We start from the raw sequence: 21,051 nt of genomic DNA on the forward strand, positions 1-21,051 counted from the left end.
TCACTTTCCTCTCTCCCTACATGTACACATGCCTTACATCCTCGATAAAAACTTTTCACTGCATCTAACAACTTGCCTTCAACACCATATATTCTTAATACCTTCCACAGAGCATCTCTATCAACTCTATCATATGCCTTCTCCAGATCCATAAATGCTACATACAAATCCATTTGCTTCTTTAAGTATTTCTCACATACATTTTTCAAAGCAAACACCTGATCCACACATCCTCTACCACTTCTGAAACCACACTGCTCTTCTCCAGTCTGATGCTCTGTACATGCCTTCACCCTCTCAATCAATACCCTTCCATATAATTTCCCAGGAATACTCAACAAACTTATACCTCTGTAATTTGAGCACTCACTTTTATCCCCTTTGCCTTTGTACACTGGCACTATGCAAGCATTCCGCCAATCCTCAGACACCTCACATGGCATGAGTCATACATACATTAAAGTGCCTTGCCGGCTTTCATCTTCCACAAAGCTTTTACTACCTCTTCTTTGTTTACCAAATCATTTTCCCTAACCCTGTCACTTTGCACACCTACCTCGACCAAAACACCCTATATCTGCCACTCTATCATCAAACTCATTCAAAAAACCTTCAAAATACTCACTCCATCTCCTTCTTGCATCACCATTACTTGTTATCACCTCCCCATTAGCCCCCTTTACTGATGTTCCCATTTGTTCCCTTGTCTTATGCGCTTTATTTACCTCCTTCCAAAACATCTTTTTATTCTCCCTAAAATTTAATGATACTCTCTCACCCCGACTCTCATTTGCCCTCTTTTTCACCTCTCGTACCTTTCTCTTGACCTCCTGACTCTTTATTTTATACATCGTCCACTCATTTGCATTATTTCCCTGCAAAAATTGCCCAAATGCCTCTCTCTTCTCTTTCACTAATAATCTTACTTCTTCATCCCACCACTCACTACCCTTTCTCATCTACCCACCTCCCACGCTTCTCATGCCACTAGCATCTTTAGCACAAGCCATCACTGTTTCCCTAAATACATTCCATTCCTCTGCCACTCCCCTTACGTCCTTTGCTCTCACCTTTTCCCATTCTGTACTCAGTCTCTCGTGGTGCTTCCTCACACAAGTCTCCTTCCCAAGCTCACTTACTCTCACCATCTCACCACTCTCTTCTCCCAACATTCTCTCTTCTTTTCCAAAAACCTCTACAAATCTTCACTTTCGCCTACACAAGATAATGATCAGACATCCATCCAGTTGCACCTCTCATCACATTAACGTCCAAAAGTCTCGCTTTCGTGCACCTATCAATTAACACGTAATCCAATGATGCTCTCTGGCCATCTCTCCCACTTACATATGTATACTTATGTATATCTCTCTTTTTAAACTAGGTATTCCCATTCATCAGTCCTTTTTCAGCACATATATCCACAAGCTCTACAATCATGTATTTTTTTTTTTTTTCTTTGTCGCTGTCTCCCGCGTTTGCGAGGTAGCGCAAGGAAACAGACGAAAGAAATGGCCCAACCCACCCCCATACACATGTATATACATACGTCCACACACGCAAATATACATACCTACACAGCTTTCCATGGTTTACCCCAGACGCTTCACATGCCCTGATTCAATCCACTGGCAGCACGTCAACCCTGGTATACCACATCGATCCAATTCACTCTATTCCTTGCCCTCCTTTCACCCTCCTGCATGTTCAGGCCCCGATCACACAAAATCTATTTCACTCCATCTTTCCACCTCCAATTTGGTCTCCCACTTCTCCTCGTTCCCTCCACCTCCGACACATATATCCTCTTGGTCAATCTTTCCTCACTCATTCTCTCCATGTGCCCAAACTATTTCAAAACACCCTCTTCTGCTCTCTCAACCACGCTCTTTTTATTTCCACACATCTCTCTTACCCTTACGTTACTTACTCGATCAAACCACCTCACGACACATTGTCCTCAAACATCTCATTTCCAGCACATCCACCCTCCTGCGCACAACTCTATCCATAGCACACGCCTCGCAACCATACAACATTGTTGGAACCACTATTCCTTCAAACATACCCATTTTTGCTTTCTGAGATAATGTTCTCGACTTCCACACATTCTTCAATGCTCCTAGGATTTTCGCCCACCTCCCCCACCCTATGATCCACTTCCGCTTCCATGGTTCCATTCGCTGCCAGATCCACTCCCAGATATCTAAAACACTTTACTTCCTCCAGTTTTTCTCCATTCAAACTTACCTCCCAATTGACTTGACCCTCAACCCTACTGTACCTAATAACCTTGCTCTTATTCACATTTACTCTTAACTTTCTTCTTCCACACACTTTACCAAACTCAGTCACCAGCTTCTGCAGTTTCTCACATGAATCAGCCACCAGCGCTGTATCATCAGCGAACAACAACTGACTCACTTCCCAAGCTCTCTCGTCCACAACAGACTTCATACTTGCCCCTCTTTCCAAAACTCTTGCATTCACCTCCCTAACAACCCCATCCATAAACAAATTCAAGCTAGAAGTTTCAGTTTTCTAAATTATTTCTTACATTTTTCATATGTATATATATGTGTATGTGTGTATGTGTATGTATGAGCGCGTATGTGTGGATATGTATGTATATGCTTATATATGTATATTATCCCTGGGGATAGGGGTGAAAGAATACTTCCCACGCATTCCTCGCATGTCGTAGAAGGCGACTAGAGGGGACGGGAGCGGGGGGCCAGAAATCCTCCCCTCCTTGTATTTTTTAACTTTCTGAAATGTGACTGAGCTGGTGACTGAGTTTGGTAAAGTGTGTGAAAGAAGAAAGTTAAGAGTAAATGTGAATAAGCAAGGTTATTAGGTACAGTAGGGTTGAGGGTCAAGTCAATTGGGAGGTAAGTTTGAATGGAGAAAAACTGGAGGGAGTAAAGTGTTTAAGATATCTGGGAGTGGATCTAGCAGTGGATGGAACCATGGAAGCGGAAGTGGATCATAGGGTGGGGGAGGGGGCAAAAATTCTGGGAGCCTTGAAGAATGTGTGGAAGTCGAGAACATTATCTCGGAAAGCAAAAATGGGTATGTTTGAAGGAATAGTGGTTCCAACAATGTTGTATGGTTGCGAGGCATGGGCTATGGATAGAGTTTTGCGCAGGAGGATGGATGTGCTGGAAATGAGATGTTTGAGGACAATGTGTGGTGTGAGGTGGTTTGATCGAGTAAGTAACGTAAGGGTAAGAGAGATGTGTGGAAATAAAAAGAGCGTGGTTGAGAGAGCAGAAGAGGGTGTTTTGAAATAGTTTGGGCACATGGAGAGAATGAGTGAGGAAAGATTGACCTAGAGGATATATGTGTCGGAGGTGGAGGGAACGAGGAGAAGTGGGAGACCAAATTGGAGGTGGAAAGATTTAGTGAAAAAGATTTTGTGTGATTGGGGCCTGAACATGCAGGAGGGTGAAAGGAGGGCAAGGAATAGAGTGAATTGGATCGATGTGGTATACCGGGGTTGACGTGCTGTCAGTGGATTGAATCAGGGCATGTGAAACGTCTGGGGTAAACCATTGAAAGCTGTGTAGGTATGTATATTTGCGTGTGTGGACGTGTATGTATATACATGTGTATGGGGGTGGGTTGGGCCATTTCTTTCGTCTGTTTCCTTGCGCTACCTCGCAAACACAGGAGACAGCGACAAAGCAAAAAATATATATATATATATATATATATATATATATATATATATATATATATATATATATATATATATATGTATCTTTTCTTTCTTTTAAACTATTCGCCATTTCCCGCGTTAGCGAGGTAGCATTTAGAACAGAGGACTGGGCCTTTGAGGGAATACCCTCACCTGGCCCAATTCTCTGTTCCTTCTTTTGGAAAATTAAAAAAAAAAAAACGAGAGAGGAGGATTTCCAGCCCCCCGCTCCCTCCCCTTTTAGTCGCCTTCTACGACACGCAGGGAATACGTGGGAAGTATTCTTAATCCCCTATCCCCAGGGATAATATATATATATATATATATATATATATATATATATATATATATATATATATATATATATATATATATATATATATATATTTTTCTTTTTTTTTTTTTCTTTTCTTTTTATCGAAGATGTAAGGCATGTGTACGTGTAGGAAGAGAGGAAAGTGATTGGTTCTCAGTGAATGTAGGTTTGCGGCAGGGGTGTGTGATGTCTCCATGGTTGTTTAATTTGTTTATGGATGGGGTTGTTAGGGAGGTGAATGCAAGAGTTTTGGAAAGAGGGGCAAGTATGAAGTCTGTTGGGGATGAGAGAGCTTGGGAAGTGAGTCAGTTGTTGTTTGCTGATGATACAGTGCTGGTGGCTGATTCATGTGAGAAACTGCAGAAGATGGTGACTGAGTTTGGTAAAGTGTGTGAAAGAAGAAAGTTAAGAGTAAATGTGAATAAGTGTGGGAGGCAAGTTGTTAGAAGCAGTGAAAAGTTTTTATCGAGGATATATATATATATATATATATATATATATATATATATATATATATATATATATATATATATATATATATATATAGGGGATAGGTGAGAAAGAATACTTCCCACGTATTCCCTGCGTGTCGTAGAAGGCGACTAAAAGGGGAGGGAGCGGGGGGCTGGAAATCCTCCCCTCTCAATTTTTTTTTTAATTTTCCAAAAGAATGAACAAAGAAGGGGGCCAGGTGAGGATATTCCCTCAATGGCTCAGTCTTCTGTTCTTAACGTTACCTCGCTAACGCGGGAAATGGCGAATAGTTTGAAAAAAAAAAAATATATATATATATATATATATATATATTTTTTTTTTTTTTTCATACTATTCGCCATTTCGCGCGATAGCGAGGTAGCGTTAAGAACAGAGGACTGGGCCTTTGAGGGAATATCCTCACCTGTCCCTCTTCTCTGTTCCTTCTTTTGGAAAATTAAAAAAAAAAAAACGAGAGGGGAGGATTTCCAGCCCCCCGCTCCCTTCCCTTTTAGTCGCCTTCTACGACACGCAGGGAATACGTGGGAAGTATTCTTTCTCCCCTATCCCCAGGGAATATATATATATATATATATATATATATATATATATATATATATATATATATATATATCCTCTCATGCCCAGGTGCATATGCACCAATAATCACCCATCCCTCTCCATCAACTTTCAGTTTTACCCATATTAATCGAGAATTTACTTTCTTACATTCTATCACATACTCCCACAACTCCTGCTTCAGCAGTACTGCTACTCCTTCCCTTGCTCTTGTCGTGTCACTAACCCCTGACTTTACTCCCAAGACATTCCCAAACCACTCTTCCCCTTTACTCTTGAGCTTTGTTTCACTCGGAGCCAAAACATCCAGGTTCCTTTCCTCAAACATACTACCTATCTCTCCTTGTTTCATATCTTGATTACGATTACATCCACATACATTTAGACACCCCAGTCTGAGCCTTCGAGGAGGATGAGCACTCCCCGCATGACTCCTTCTTCTGTTTCCCATTTTAGAAAGTTAAAAATATAAGGAGGGGAGGATTTCTGGCCCCCCCGCTCCCGTCCCCTCTAGTCGCCTTCTACGACACGTGAGGAAAGGTGAGTAATGTGGCAGTTGAGGGAATAATTGGTATACATGGGGTGTTCAGTGTTGTGAATGGAAATGGTGAAGAGCTTGTAGATTTATGTGCTGAAAAAGGACTGGTGATTGGGAATACCTGGTTTAAAAAGCGAGATATACATAAGTATACGTATGTAAGTAGGAGAGATGGCCAGAGAGCGTTATTGGATTACGTGTTAATTGACAGGCGCGCGAAAGAGAGACTTTTGGATGTTAATGTGCTTAGAGGTGCAACTGGAGGGATGTCTGATCATTATCTTGTGGAGGCTAAGGTGAAGATTTGTACGGGTTTTCAGAAAAGAAGAGTGAATGTTGGGGTGAAGAGGATGGTGAGAGTAAGTGAGCTTGGGAAGTAGACTTGTGTGAGGAATTACCAGGAGAGACTGAGTACAGAATGGAAAAAGGTGAGAACAATGGAAGTAAGGGGAGTGGGGGAGGAATGGGATGTATTTAGGGAATCAGAAATGGATTGTGCAAAAGATGCTTGTGGCATGAGAAGAGTGGGAGGTGGGTTGATTAGAAAGGGTAGTGAGTGGTGGGATGAAGAAGTAAGATTATTAGTGAAAGAGAAGAGAGAGGCATTTGGACGATTTTTGCAGGGAAAAAATGCAACTGAGCAGGAGATGTATAAAAGAAAGAGACAAGAGGTCAAGAGAAAGGTGCAAGAGGTGAAAAAGAGGGCAAATGAGAGTTGGGGTGAGGGAGTATCATTAAATTTTAGGGAGAATAAAAAGATGTTTTGGAAGGAGGTAAATAAAGTGCATAAGACAAGGGAGCAAATGGGAACTTCAGTGAAGGGCGCAAATGGGGAGGTGATAACAAGTAGTGGTGATGTGAGAAGGAGATGGAGTGAGTATTTTGAAGGTTTCTTGAATGTGTTTGATGATAGAATGGCAGATATAGGGTGTTTTGGTCGAGGTGGTGTGCAAAGTGAGAGAGTTAGGGAAAATGATTTGGTAAATAGAGAAGAGGTAGTAAAAGCTTTGCGGAAGATGAAAGCCGGCAAGGCAGCAGGTTTGGATGGTATTGCAGTGGAATTTATTAAAAAAGGGGGTGACTGTATTGTTGCCTGGTTGGTAAGGTTATTTGATGTATGTATGACTCATGGTGAGGTGCCTGAGGATTGGCGGAATGCGTGCAAAGTGCCATTGTACAAAGGCAAAGAGGATAAATGTGAGTGCTCAAATTACAGAGGTATAAGTTTGATTGAGTATTCCTGGTAAATTATATGGGAGGGTATTGATTGAGAGGGTGAAGGCATGTACAGAGCATCAGATTGGGGAAGAGCAGTGAGGTTTCAGAAGTGGTAGAGGATGTGTGGATCAGGTGTTTGCATTGAAGAATGTATGTGAGAAATACTTAGAAAAGCAAATGGATTTGTATTTATGGATCTGGAGAAGGCATATGATAGAGTTGATAGAGATGCTCTGTGGAAGATATTAAGGATATATGGTGTGGGAGGCAAGCTGTTAGAAGCAATGAAAAGTTTTTATCGAGGATGTAAGGCATGTGTACGTTTAGGAAGAGAGGAAAGTGATTGGTTCTCAGTGAATGTAGGTTTGCGGCAGGGGTGTGTGATGTCTCCATGGTTGTTTAATTTGTTTATGGATGGGGTTGTTAGGGAGGTGAATGCAAGAGTTTTGGAAAGAGAGGCAAGTATGAAGTCTGTTGTGGATGAGAGAGCTTGGGAAGTGAGTCAGTTGTTGTTCGCTGATGATACAGCACTGGTGGCTGATTCATGTGAGAAACTGCAGTAGCTGGTGACTGAGTTTGGTAAAGTGTGTGAAAGAAGAAAGTTAAGAGTAAATGTGAATAAGAGCAAGGTTATTAAGTATAGTAGGGTTGAGGGTCAAGTCAATTGGGAGGTAAATTTGAATGGAGAAAAACTGGAGGAAGTAAAGTGTTTTAGATATCTGGGAGTGGATTTGGCAGCGGATGGAACCATGGAAGCGGAAGTGAATCATAGGGTGGGGGAGGGGGCGAAAATCCTGGGAGCCTTGAAGAATGTGTGGAAGTCGAGAACATTATCTCGGAAAGCAAAAATGGGTATGTTTGAAGGAATAGTGGTTCCAACAATGTTGTATGGTTGTGAGGCGTGGGCTATGGATAGAGTTGTGCGCAGGAGGGTGGATGTGCTGGAAATGAGATGATTGAGGACAATGTGTGGTGTGAGGTGGTTTGATCGAGCAAGTAAAGTAAGGGTAAGAGAGATGTGTGGAAATAAAAAGAGCATGGTTGAGAAAGCAGAAGAGGGTGTTTTGAAATGGTTTAGGCACATGGAGAGAATGAGTGAGGAAAGCTTGACCAAGAGGATATATGTGTCGGAGGTGGAGGGAACGAGGAGAAGTGGGAGACAAAATTGGAGGTGGAAAGATTGAGGGAAAAAGATTTTGTGTGATCGGGGCCTGAACATGCAGGAGGGTGAAAGGAGGGCAAGGAATAGAGTGAATTGGATCGATGTGGTATACCGGGGTTGACGTGCTGTCAGTGGATTGAATCAGGGCATGTGAAGCGTCTGGGATAAACCATGGAAAGTTTTGTGGGGCCTGGATGTGGAAAGGGAGCTGTGGTTTTGGTGCAATATTGCATGACAGCTAGAGACTGAATGTGAACGAATGGGGCCTTTGTTGTCTTTTCCTAGTGCTACCTCGCACACATGAGGGGGGAGGGGGATGGTATTCCATGTGTGGCGAGGTGGCGATGGGTATGAATAAAGGCAGACAGTGTGAATTGTGTGCATGGGTATATATGTATGTGTCTGTGTGTGTATATATATGTGTACATTGAGATGTATAGGTATGTATATTTGCGTGTGTGGACGTGTATGTATATACATTGTGTATGCGGATGAGTTGAGCCATTTCTTTCGTCTGTTTCCTTGCGCTATCTCGCAAACGCGGGAGACAGCGACAAAGCAAAATATATATATATATATATATATATATATATATATATATATATATATATATATATATATATATATATATATATATATATATTTTTCTTTCTTTCGTACTATTCGCCATTTCCCGCGATAGCGAGGTAGCGTTAAGAACAGAGGACTGGGCCTTTGAGGGAATATCCTCACCTGGCCCCCTTCTCTGTTTATTTATTTATTTATTTATTCATTTTGCTTTGTCGCTGTCTCCCGCGTTAGCGAGGTAGCGCAAGGAAACAGACGATAGAATGGCCCAACCCACCCACAAACACATGTATATACATACACGTCCACACACGCAAATATACATACCTATACATCTCAATGTACACATATATATACACACACAGACATATACATATATACACATGTGCATAATTCATACTGTCTGCCTTTATTTATTCCCATCGCCACCCTGCCACACATGGAATAACAACCACTCCCCCCTCATGTGTGCGGGGTAGCACTAGGAAAAGACAACAAAGGCCCCATTCGTTCACACTCAGTCTCTAGCTGTCATGTAATAATGCACAGAAACCACAGCTCCCTTTCCACATCCAGGCCCCACAGAACTTTCTATGGTTTACCTCAGACGCTTCACATGCCATGGTTCAATCCATTGACAACACGTTGACCCCGGTATACCACATCGTTCCAATTCACTCTATTCCTTGCACGCCTTTCACCCTCCTGCATGTTCAGGCCCCGATCACTCAAAATCTTTTTCACTCCATCTTTCCACCTCCAATTTGGTCTCCCACTTCTCCTCGTTCCCTCCATCTTTGACACATATATCCTCTTGGTCAAAATTTCCTCACTCATTCTCTCCATATGATGAAACCATTTCAAAACACCCTCTTCTGCTCTCTCAACCACACTTTTTATTTCCACACATCTCTCTTACCCTTAGTAACATCACTTACTTGATCAAACCACCTCACACCACATATTGTCCTCAAACATCTCATTTCCAGCATATCCACCCTCCTGCGCACAACCCTATCCATAGCCCACGCCTCACAACCATACAACATTGTTGGAACCACTATTCCTTCAAACATACCCATTTTTGCTTGCCGAGATAATGTTCTCGACTTCCAAACTTTCTTCAAGGCTCCCAGAATTTTCGCCCCCTCCCCCACCCTATGATTCACTTCTACTTCCATGGTTCCATCCGCTGCCAGATCCACTCCCAGATTTCTAAAACACTGTACTTCCTCCAGTTTTTCTCCATCCAAACTTACCTCCCAGTTAACATGACCCTCAACCCTACTGTACCTAATAACCTTGCTCTTATTCACATTTACTCTTAACTTTCTTCTTTCACACACTTTACCAAACTCAGTCAGCAGCTTCTGCAGTTTCTCACATGAATCAGCCACCAGCGCTGTATCATCAGCAAACAACAACTGACTCACTTCCCAAGCTCTCTCATCCACAACAGACTTCATACTTGCTCCTCTTTCCAAAACTCTTGCATTCACCTCCCTAACAACCCACACACGCAATTATACGTACCTACACAGCTTTCCATGGTTCACCCCAGACGCTTCACATGCCCTGATTCAATCCACTGACAGCACGTTAACACACTCAGACAAATATATACACACACAGACACATACATATATACCCATGCACACAATTCACACTGCCTGCCTTTATTCATTCCCATTGCCACCTCACCACACATGGAATACCATCCCCCCTCCCCCCCTCATGTGTGCGAGGTAGCACTAGGAAAAAATAACAAAGGCCCCATTCGTTCACACTCAGTCTCCAGCTGTCATGCAATAATGCCGAAACCACAGCTCCCTCTCCACATCCAGGCCCCACACAAGTTTCCATGGTTTACCCCAGACGCTTCACATGCCCTGATTCAATCCACTGACAGCACGTCAACCCTGGTATACCACATCGATCCAATTCACTCTATTCCTTGCCCTCCTTTCACCCTCCTGCATGTTCAGGCCCCGATCACACAAAATCTTTTTCACTCCATCTTTCCACCTCCAATTTTGTCTCCCACTTCTCCTCGTTCCCTCCACCTCCGACACATATATCCTCTTGGTCAATCTTTCCTCACTCATTCTCTCCATGTGCCCAAACCATTTCAAAACACCCTCTTCTGCTCTCTCAACCATGCTCTTTTTATTTCCACACATCTCTCTTACCCTTACGTTACTTACTTGATCAAACCACCTCACACCATACATTGTCCTCAATCATCTCATTTCCAGCACATCCATCCTCCTGCGCACAACTCTATCCATAGCCCACGCCTCGTAACCATACAAGATTGTTGGAACCACTATTCCTTCAAACATACCCATTTTTGCTTTCCGAGATAATGATCTCGACTTCCATACATTCTTCAAGGCACCCAGTATTTTCGCCCCCTCCCCCACCCTATGATCTACTTCCGCATCCGTGGTTCCATCCGCTGCCAGATCCACTCCCAGATATCTAAAGCACTTTACTTCCTCCAGTTTTTCTCCATTCAAACTTACCTCCCAGTTGACTTGACCCTCAACCCTACTGTACCTAATTACCTTGCTCTTATTCACATTTACTCTTAACTTTCTTCTTTCACACACTTTACCAAACTCAGTCACCAGCTTCTGCAGTTTCTCACATGAATCAGCCACCAGTGCTGTATCATCAGCGAACAACTGACTCACTTCCCAAGCTCTCTCATCCCCAACAGACTTCATACTTGCCCCTCTTTCCAAAACTCTTGCATTTACCTCCCTAACAACCCCATCCATAAACAAACTAAACAACCATGGAGACATCAAGTAGTGGTGATGTGAGAAGGAGATGGAGTGAGTATTTTGAAGGTTTGTTGAATGTGTTTGATGATAGATTGGCAGATATAGGGTGTTTTGGTCGAGTTGGTGTGCAAAGTGAGAGGGTTAGGGAAAATGATTTGGTAAACAGAGAAGAGGTAGTAAAAGCTTCGCGGAAGATGAAACCCGGCAAGGCAGCAGGCTTAGATGGTATTGCAGTGGAATTTATTAAAAAAGGGGTGACTGTATTATTGACTGGTTGGTAAGGTTATTTAATGTATGTATGACTCATGGTGAGGTGCCTGAAGATTGGCGGAATGTGTGCATAGTGCCATTGTACAAAGGCAAAGGGGATAAGAGTGAGTGCTCAAATTACAGAGGTATATGTTTGTTGAGTATTCCTGGTAAATTATATGGGAGGGTATTGATTGAGAGGGTGAAGGCATGTACAGAGCATCAGATTGGGGAAGAGCAGTGTGATTTCAGAAGTGGTAGAGGATGTGTGGATCAGGTGTTTGCTTTGAAGAATGTATGTGAGAAATACTTAGAAAAGCAAATGGATTTGTATGTAGCATTTATGGATCTGGAGAAGGTATATGATAGAGTTGATAGAGATGTTCTGTGGAAGGTATTAAGAATATATGGTGTGGGAGGCAAGTTGTTAGAAGCAGTGAAAAGTTTTTATCAAGGATGTAAGGCATTTGTACGTGTAGGAAGAGAGGAAAGTGATTGGTTCTCAGTGAATGTATGTTTGCGGCAGGGGTGTGTGATGTCTCCATGGTTGTTTAATTTGTTTATATATATATATATATATATATATATATATATATATGGGAGAAAGAATACTTCCCATGCATTCTTCACATGCTGAGAAGGCGACGATGGGGGATGGTGAGTGTGGGGCTGGAAACCCTCCCCTTTTTGTAATTTAACTTTCTAAAGGGTGAAACAGAAGAAGGGATGTTTTGGCTCTGAATGAAACGAAACTCAAGTGTAAAGGGGAAGAGTGGTTTCGGAATGTCTTGGGAGTATAGTCAGGGGTTAGTGAGAGGACAAGAGCAAGGGAAGGAGTAGCACTACTCCTGAAACAGGAGTGGTGGGAATATGTGATAGAGTGTAAGAAAGTAAACTCTAGATTAATATGGGTAAAACCGAAAGTGGATGGAGAGAGATGTGTGATTACTGGTGCATATGCACCTGTGCATGAGAAGAAAGATCATGAGAGGCAAGTGTTTTGGGAGCAGTTGAGTGAAAATGTTAGTAGTTTTGATGCACAAGACTGGGTTATAGTGATGGGTGATTTGAATGCAAAGGTTACTAATGTGGCAGTTTGGGAAATAATTGGTGTACATGGGGTGTTCAGTGTTGTAAATGGAAATGGTGAAGAGCTTGTAGATTTATGTGCTGAAAAAGGACTGGTGATTGGGAATACCTGGTTTAAAAAGAGATATATACACAAGTATAGGTATGTAAGTGGGAGAGATGGCCAGAGAGTGTTATTGGATTATGTATTAATTGATAGGCGCGCAAAAGAGAGACTTTTGGATGTTAATGTGGTGAGAGGTGCAACTGGAGGGATGTCTGATCATTATCTTGTGGATGCAAAGGTGAAGATTTGTAGAGGTTTTCAGAAAAGAAGAGAGAATGTTGGGGTGAAAAGAGTGGTGAGAGTAAGTGAGCTTGGGAAGGAGACTTGTGTGAGGAAGTACATGGAGAGAATGAGTACAAAATGGAAAAAGGTGAGAACAAAGGATGTAAGGGGAGTGGGGGAGGAATGGGATGTATTTAGGGAAGCATTGATGGCTTGCGCAAAAGATGCTTGTGGCATGAGAAGCATGGGAGGTGGGTAGATTAGAAAGGGTAGTTAATGGTGGGATAGAGAAGTAAGATTATTAGTGAAAGAGAAGAGAGAGGCATTTGGATGATGTTTGGAGGGAAATAATGTAAATGAGTGGGAGATGTATAAAAGAAAGGGGCAGGAGGTTAAGGAAAAGGTGCAAGAGGTGAAAAAGAGGGCAAATGAGAGTTGGGGTGAGAAAGTATCATTAAATTTTAGGGAGAATAAAAAGATGTTTTGGAAGGAGGTAAATAAAGTGCATAAGACAAGGGAACAAATGGGAACTTAAGTGAAGGGGCTAATGGGGAGGTGATAACAAGTAGTTGTGATGTGAGGAGATGGAGTGAGTATTTTGAAGGTTTGTTGAATGAGTTTGATGATAGAGTGGCAGATATAAGGTGTTTTGGTCGAGGTGGTGTGCAAAGTGAGAGGGTTAGGGAAAATGGTTTGGTAAACAGAGAAGAGGTAGTAAAAGCTTTGTGGAAGATGAAAGCCGGTTTGGATGGTATTGCAGTGGAATTTATTAAAAAAGGGGGTGACTGTATTGTTGATTGGGTGGTAAGGTTATTTAATGTATGTATGACTCATGATGAGGTGCCTCAGGATTGGCGGAATGCTTGCGTAGTGCCATTGTACAAAGGCAAAATGGATAAAAGTGAGTGCTGAATTTACAGAGGTATAAGTTTGTTGATATTCCTGGTAAATTATATAGGAGGGTATTGATTGAGAGGGTGAAGGTATGTACAGAGCATCAAATTTGGGAAGAGCAGTGTGGTTTCAGAAGTGGTAGAGGATGTGTGGATCAGGTGTTTGCTTTGAAGAATGTATGTGAGAAATACTTAGAAAAGGAAATGGATTTGTATGTAGCATTTATGGATCTGGAGAAGGCATATGATAGAGTTGATAGAGATGCTCTGTGGAAGGTATTAAGAATATATGGTGTGGGAGGTAAGTTGTTAGATGCAGTGAAAAGTTTTTATCGAGGATGTAAGGCATGTATACGTGTAGGAAGAGAGGAAAGTGATTGGTTCTCAGTGAATGTAGGTTTGCAGGCAGGGGTGTGTGAAGTCTCCATGGTTGTTTAATTTGTTTATGGATTTTGTTGTTAGGGAGGTGAATGCAAGAGTTTTGGAAAGAGGGGCAAGTATGCAGTCTGTTGTGGATGAGAGAGCTTGGGAAGTAAGTTGTTTTTCGCTGGTGACACAGTGCTGGTGGCTGCTTTGTGTTAGAAACTGCTGTAGCTGATGAGTGAGTTTGGTAAAGTGTGAAAGAAGAAAGTTGAGAGTAAATGTGAATAAGAGCAATGTTATTAGGTACAGTAGGGTTGAGAGACTAGTCTATTGGGAGGTAAGTTTAAATGGAGAAAAACTGGAGGAAGTGAAGTGTTTTAGATATCTGGGAGTGGATTTGGCAGTGGATGGAACCATGGAAGTGGAAGTGAATTATAGGGTGGAGGAGGGGGCGAAAGTTCTGGGAGCATTTAAGAATGTGTGGAAGTCGAGAACATTATCTCGGAAAGCAAAAATGGGTATGTTTGAAGGAATAGTGGTTCCAACAATGTTATATGATTGCGAGGCATGGGCTATAGATAGAGTTGTGCAGAGGAGGGTGGATGTGCTGGAAATGAGATGTTTGAGGACAATATGTGGTGTGAGGTGGTTTGATCGAGTAAGTAATGAAAGGGTAAGAGAGATGTGTGGTAGTAAAAAGAGTGTGGTTGAGAGAGCGGAAGAGGGTGTTTTGAAATGGTTTCGTCACATGGAAAGAATGAGTGAGGATAGATTGACATACAGGATATATGTGTCAGAGGTGGAGGGAACGAGGAGAAGCGGGAGACCAAATTGGAGGTGGAGAGATGGAGTGAAAAAGATTTTGAGTGATCGGGGCCTAAACATGCAGGAGAGTGAAAGGTGTGCAAGGAATAGAGTGAATTGGAATGATGTGGTATACTGAGGTCGATGTGCTGTCAGTGGATTGAACCAGGGCATGTGAAGTGTCTGGGGTAATACATGGAAATTATTGTGGGGCCTGGATGTGGAAAGGGAGCTGTGGTTTCGGTGCTTTATTACATGACAGCTAGACATTGAGTGTGAACGAATGGGGCCTTTTTTGTCTTTTCCTAGCGGTTACCTCACACACATGAGGGGGGGAGGGGGTTTATATATTCATGTGTGGTTGGGTGGCGATGGGAATTAATAAAGGCAGACAGTATGAATTATGTACCTGTGTGTATATGTATATGTTTGTGTGTATATATATATGTATACGTTGAGATGTATAGGTATGTATATTTACATGTGTGGACGTGTATGTATATACATGTGCATGTGGGTGGGTTGGGCCATCTTTTTTGTCTGTTTCCAAGCGCTACCTTGCTAACGCAGGAGACAGCGACAAAGCAAAACATATAAAATGAAAGTAAATATATATGGAGTGTACATAGGGTGTTCGGTGATGTAAATCTAAATGGTGAAGAGCTTGTAGATTTATGTACTGAAAAAAGACTGGTGATTGGTAATACTTGGTTTAAAAAGAGAGATATACATATGTATCTGTATGTAAGTAGGTGAGATGACCAGAGAGCGTTATTGGATTAGTGTTAATTGATAGGCACGCGAAAGAGAAACTTTTGGATATTAATGTGATGAGAGGTGCAACTTGAGGGATGTCTGATCATTATCTTGTGGAGGCGTAAGTGAAAATTTGTAGAGGTTTTCAGAAAAGAAGAAAGAATGTTGGGGTGAAGAGAATGGTGAGAGTAAGTGAGCTTGGGAAGGAGACTTGTGTGAGGAAGTACTAGGAGAGACTGGGTACAGAATGGAAAAAGGTGAGTACAAAGGACCTAAGGGGAGTGGGGGAGGAATGGGATGTATTTAAGAAAGCAGTGATGGCTTGTGCTAAAGATGCTTGTGGCATGAGAAGCGTGGGAGGTGGGGAGATTAGAAAGGGTAGTGAGTGGTGGGATGAGGAAGTAAGATTATTAGTGAAAGAGAAGCGAGAGGCATTTGGACGATTTTTGCAGGGAAATAATGCAAATAACTGGGAGATGTTTAAAAGAAAGAGGGAGGAGGTCAAGAGAAAGGTGCTCGAGGTGAAAAAGAGGGCAAATGAGAGTTGAGGTGAGAGTATCATTAAATTTCAGTGAGAATGAAAGGATGTTTTGGAAGGAGGTAAATAAAGTGCGTAAGACAAGAGAATAAATGAGAACATCAGTGAAGGGGGCTAATGGGGAGGTGATAAGAAGTAGTGGTGATGTGAGATGGAGATGGTGTGAGAATTTTGAAGGTTTGTTGAATGTGTTTGATGATAGAGTGGCAGATATAGGGTGTTTTGGTGGAGGTGGTGTGCAAAGTGAGAGGGTTAGGGAAAATGATTTGGTAAACAGAGAAGAGATAATAAAAGCTTTGCGGAAGATGAAAGCTGGCAAGGCAGCGGGTTTGGATGGTATTGCAGTAGAATTTATTAAAAAAGGGGGTGACTGTGTTGTTGACTGGTTGGTAAGGTTATTTAATGTATGTATGACGACTTGCGGAATGCTTGCATAGTGCCATTGTACAAAGGCAAAGGGGATAAGAGTGAGTGCTCAAATTACAGAGGTATAAGTTTGTTGAGTATTCGTGGTAAATTATATGGGAGGGTATAAATTGAGAGGGTGAAGGCATGTTCAGAGCATCAGATTGGGAAGAACAGTGTGGTTTCAGAAGTGGTAGAGGATGTGTGGATCAGGTGGTTGCTTTGATAAATGTATGTGAGAAATGCTTAGAAAAGCAAATGGATTTGTATGTAGCATTTATGGATCTGGTGAAGGCATATGATAGAGTTGATAGAGATGCTCTGTGGAAGGTATTAAGAATATATGGTGTGAGAGGTAAGTTGTTAGAAGCAGTGAAAAGTTTTTAACGAGGATGTAAGGCATGTGTATGTGTAGGAAGAGAGGAAAGTGATTGGTTCTCAGTGAATGTTGGTTTGGGGCAGGGGTGCGTGATGTCTCCCTGGTTGTTTAATTTGTTTATGGATTTTGTTGTTAGGGAGGTGAATGCAAGAGTTTTGGAAAGAGGGGCAAGTATGCAGTCTGTTGTGGATGAAAGAGCTTGGGAAGTGAGTCAGTTGATGTTCGCTGATGATACAGCGCTGGTGGCTGATTCATGTGAGAAACTGCAGAAGCTGGTTACTGAGTTTGCTAAAGTGTGTGAAAGAAGAAAACTGACAGTAAATGTGAATAGGAGCAAGGTTATTAGGTACAGTAGGGTTGAGGGACAAGTCAATTGGGAGGTAAGTTTGAATGGAGAAAAACTGGAGGAAGTGAAGTGTTGTAGATATCTGGGAGTGGATTTGGCAGTGGATGGAACCATGGAAGCGGAAGTGAATCATAGGGTGGGGGAGGTGGCAAAAGTTATGGGAGCGTTGAAAAATGTGTGGAAGTTGAGAACGTTATCTTGGAAAGCAAAAATGGATATATTTGAAGGAATAGTGGTTCCAATAATGTTATATGGTTGTGCAGCATGAGCTATAGATAGAGTTGTGTGGAGGAGGGTGGATGTGCTGGGAATGAGATGTTTGAGGACAGTATGTGGTGTGAGGTCGTTTGATCGAGTAAGTAATGAAAGGGTAAGAGAGATGTGTGGTAATAAAAAGAGTGTGGTTGAGAGAGCAGAAGAGGGTGTTTTCAAATGGTTTGGTCACATGGAGAGAATGAGTGAGGAAAGATTGACACAGAGGATACATGTGTCAGAGGTGGAGGGAATGAGAAGAAGTGGGAGACCAAATTGGAGGTGGAAAGATGGATTGAAAAAGATTTTGAGTGATCGGGGCCTGAACATGCAGGAGGGTGAAAGGCGTTCAAGGAATAGGGTGAATTGGAACGATGTGATATACCGGGGTTGATGTGCTGTCAATAGATTGAACCAGGGTATGTGAACCGTCTGGGGTAAACCATGGAATGTTTTGTGGGGCCTTGGTGTGGAAAGGGAGCTGTGATTTCGGTGCATTATACATGACAGCTAGAGACTGAGTGTGAACGAATGTGACATTTGTTGACTTTTCCCAGTGTTACCTTGCGCACATGCGGGGGGAGGGCATTGTCATTTCATGTGTGGCGGGGTGTCGACGGAAATGAAGAAGGGTAGACTATGAATTATTTACATATGTATATATATGTATATGTCTGTGTGTGTATATATATATATATATATATATATATATATATATATATATATATATATATATATATATATATATATTTTTTTTTTTTTTTATACTTTGTCGCTGTCTCCCGCGTTTGCGAGGTAGCGCAAGGAAACAGACGAAAGAAATGGCCCAACCCCCCCCATACACATGTACATACACACGTCCACACACGCAAATATACATACCCACACAGCCCTCCACGGCCCACCCCGGACGCTCCACATGCCCTGATTCAATCCACTGACAGCACGTCAACCCCTGTATACCACATCGCTCCAATTCACTCTATTCCTTGCCCTCCTTTCACCCTCCTGCATGTTCAGGCCCCGATCACACAAAATCCTTTTCACTCCATCTTTCCACCTCCAATTTGGTCTCCCTCTTCTCCTCGTTCCCTTCACCTCCGACACATATATCCTCTTGGTCAATCTTTCCTCACTCATTCTCTCCATGTGCCCAAACCATTTCAAAACACCCTCTTCTGCTCTCTCAACCACGCTCTTTTTATTTCCACACATCTCTCTTACCCTTACGTTACTTACTCGATCAAACCACCTCACACCACACATTGTCCTCAAACATCTCATTTCCAGCACATCCATCCTCCTGCGCACAACTCTATCCATAGCCCACGCCTCGCAACCATACAACATTGTTGGAACTACTATTCCTTCAAACATACCCATTTTTGCTTTCCGGGATAATGTTCTCGACTTCCACACATTTTTCAAGGCTCCCAAAATTTTTGCTCCCTCCCCCACCCTATGATCCACTTCCGCTTCCATGGTTCCATCCGCTGACAGATCCACTCCCAGATATCTAAAACACTTCACTTCCTCCAGTTTTTCTCCATTCAAACTCACCTCCCAATTGACTTGACCCTCAACCCTACTGTACCTAATAACCTTGCTCTTATTCACATTTACTCTTAACTTTCTTCTTCCACACACTTTACCAAACTCAGTCACCAGCTTCTGCAGTTTCTCACATGAATCCGCCACCAGCACTGTATATATATATATATATATATATATATATATATATATATATATATATATATATATATATTTATATATATATGTATACGTTGAGATGTATAGGTATGTATATGTGTGTGTGTGGGTGCATATGTATATACCTGTGTATGTGGGTGGGTTGGGCCACTCTTTTGTGTGTTTCCTTGCGCTACCTCGCTAATGCGGGAGACAGCGACAAAGTATAATAAATATAAATTAATATTTACATCTTTTCTTTATTTCATATTATTTGCCATTTCCCGAGTTAGCTAGGTAGCATTAAGAACAGAGGACTGGGCCTTTGAGGGAATATCCTCATCTGGCCCCCTTCTCTGTTCCTTCTTTTGTTAAGATTTGTGTCATTCTTATATTTCAATTATGCATATATATTTTAAAGCTTCCCACAGTGTGTGCTACCTCAATCAATTATTTTCATTCCTCAGGTTGTAGAATTGGTGAGATTGTTGAACCCATGGTATGGCAGTATCAGGCAAAGAAGTTTGACCTTCCCCCAGGTATATTGAATACGCATTTTACATGGCATAGGTTTTTAGTTGATATAAACTGAAGCAGTCACTTTTCAGGTTGTACCTCTTTAATCTGACAACCTTGTGACCTGGCCATAGCTGGACCACATAAAATGCTGGAAAATGGGAATGGAACCCTAAGTCATGCACAGTTGACAATCCGATTTCATAGTATCACACAGAGTCTATACAGAAGTTCCTTTATCTAATTTTTTCAGTAATTCCTCCTCTTTAAGCATAGATAATGATTCATGCTTATGCTTATTAGCACTGACACCATCTGTTGCACCTCTTGGTCTCTTGGATGGCATCCTGAAGGACTAAAATACAGCTGAATATATGAATTAACAGGACTGTTAACTATCTCAGCTGCAGAGTAAACAGATTTCGGTGCCTTAGCCCTACTAACAGCACCGCCCTGGTGGCAGATCCACAGACTAATAACTAATGGCAGCAGACTCAAAATGTAGCAGACCATGGGAGTTGCTGGACCACAGAGTGCCAGATTAGAGAAGTACAATCTGTAGGAGTATGGTAGTGGAAAATAAAATTTTTTATTGATAATTGTTTTTGGTATCAAGATCTGTTGAGTGTGTTATTGTTAGAGATGATTCTTATGTTTCATTTGCCAAGCACAAGACCATTTTCTCATGCTTCCACATACACTTTACAGATTCACTCCAAAGAAGTTCTTTTCCACCCTTCACCATCATGCACGTCACTCTGTCTGTATTTCCAGCTTTTCCATTCTTTAAGAACTTTATTGCACCTCTTATTTCCTCCTTTGTGATTCTCTCTCTTTCATATATTCATTCCTCTGTGTCCTCAGCTTTATTCCTTTTGTACCAGTAGACACATCCTTTTCATCACCATTTTAAGTCAGTTCTTTGATATATATATCTCCATGTCTTACCTTTGGTCACTAACACTTTCCTAAACAAGTTTGATACACTTGTCATCATTACACACCTTTATTCGCTTTCTCCCAGAATAGTTTGTAATTGTTTTAAATTTTTTTCATTTCCTCCTTAGTTTCATATTTGCTCTCCAGTTACTCCTTTATACTCTCCAATTTATTTTTCTGTTTAGAACTTTATATGTTATACTCTTTCCCTGCCATTCATCT

General features: G+C 41.8%; 1 protein-coding gene across 5 annotated transcripts in view; it reads left to right on the forward strand.

Annotated features, from left to right (window-relative positions):
• Nucleotides 1-21,051, forward strand: part of LOC139761944 (hexosaminidase D-like) — a 284,074-nt gene that overhangs the window by 169,692 nt on the left and 93,331 nt on the right. For all 5 annotated transcript variants that reach the window (XM_071686643.1, XM_071686648.1, XM_071686644.1 and 2 more), the window contains one exon: nucleotides 19,842-19,913. In XM_071686643.1, coding sequence (XP_071542744.1) covers nucleotides 19,842-19,913 — 72 coding nt within the window. The remainder of the gene's footprint in view (nucleotides 1-19,841; nucleotides 19,914-21,051) is intronic.

Source organism: Panulirus ornatus, chromosome 42, assembly GCF_036320965.1.
Source record: "Panulirus ornatus isolate Po-2019 chromosome 42, ASM3632096v1, whole genome shotgun sequence".
Classification (NCBI taxonomy): Eukaryota; Metazoa; Arthropoda; class Malacostraca; order Decapoda; family Palinuridae; genus Panulirus; species Panulirus ornatus.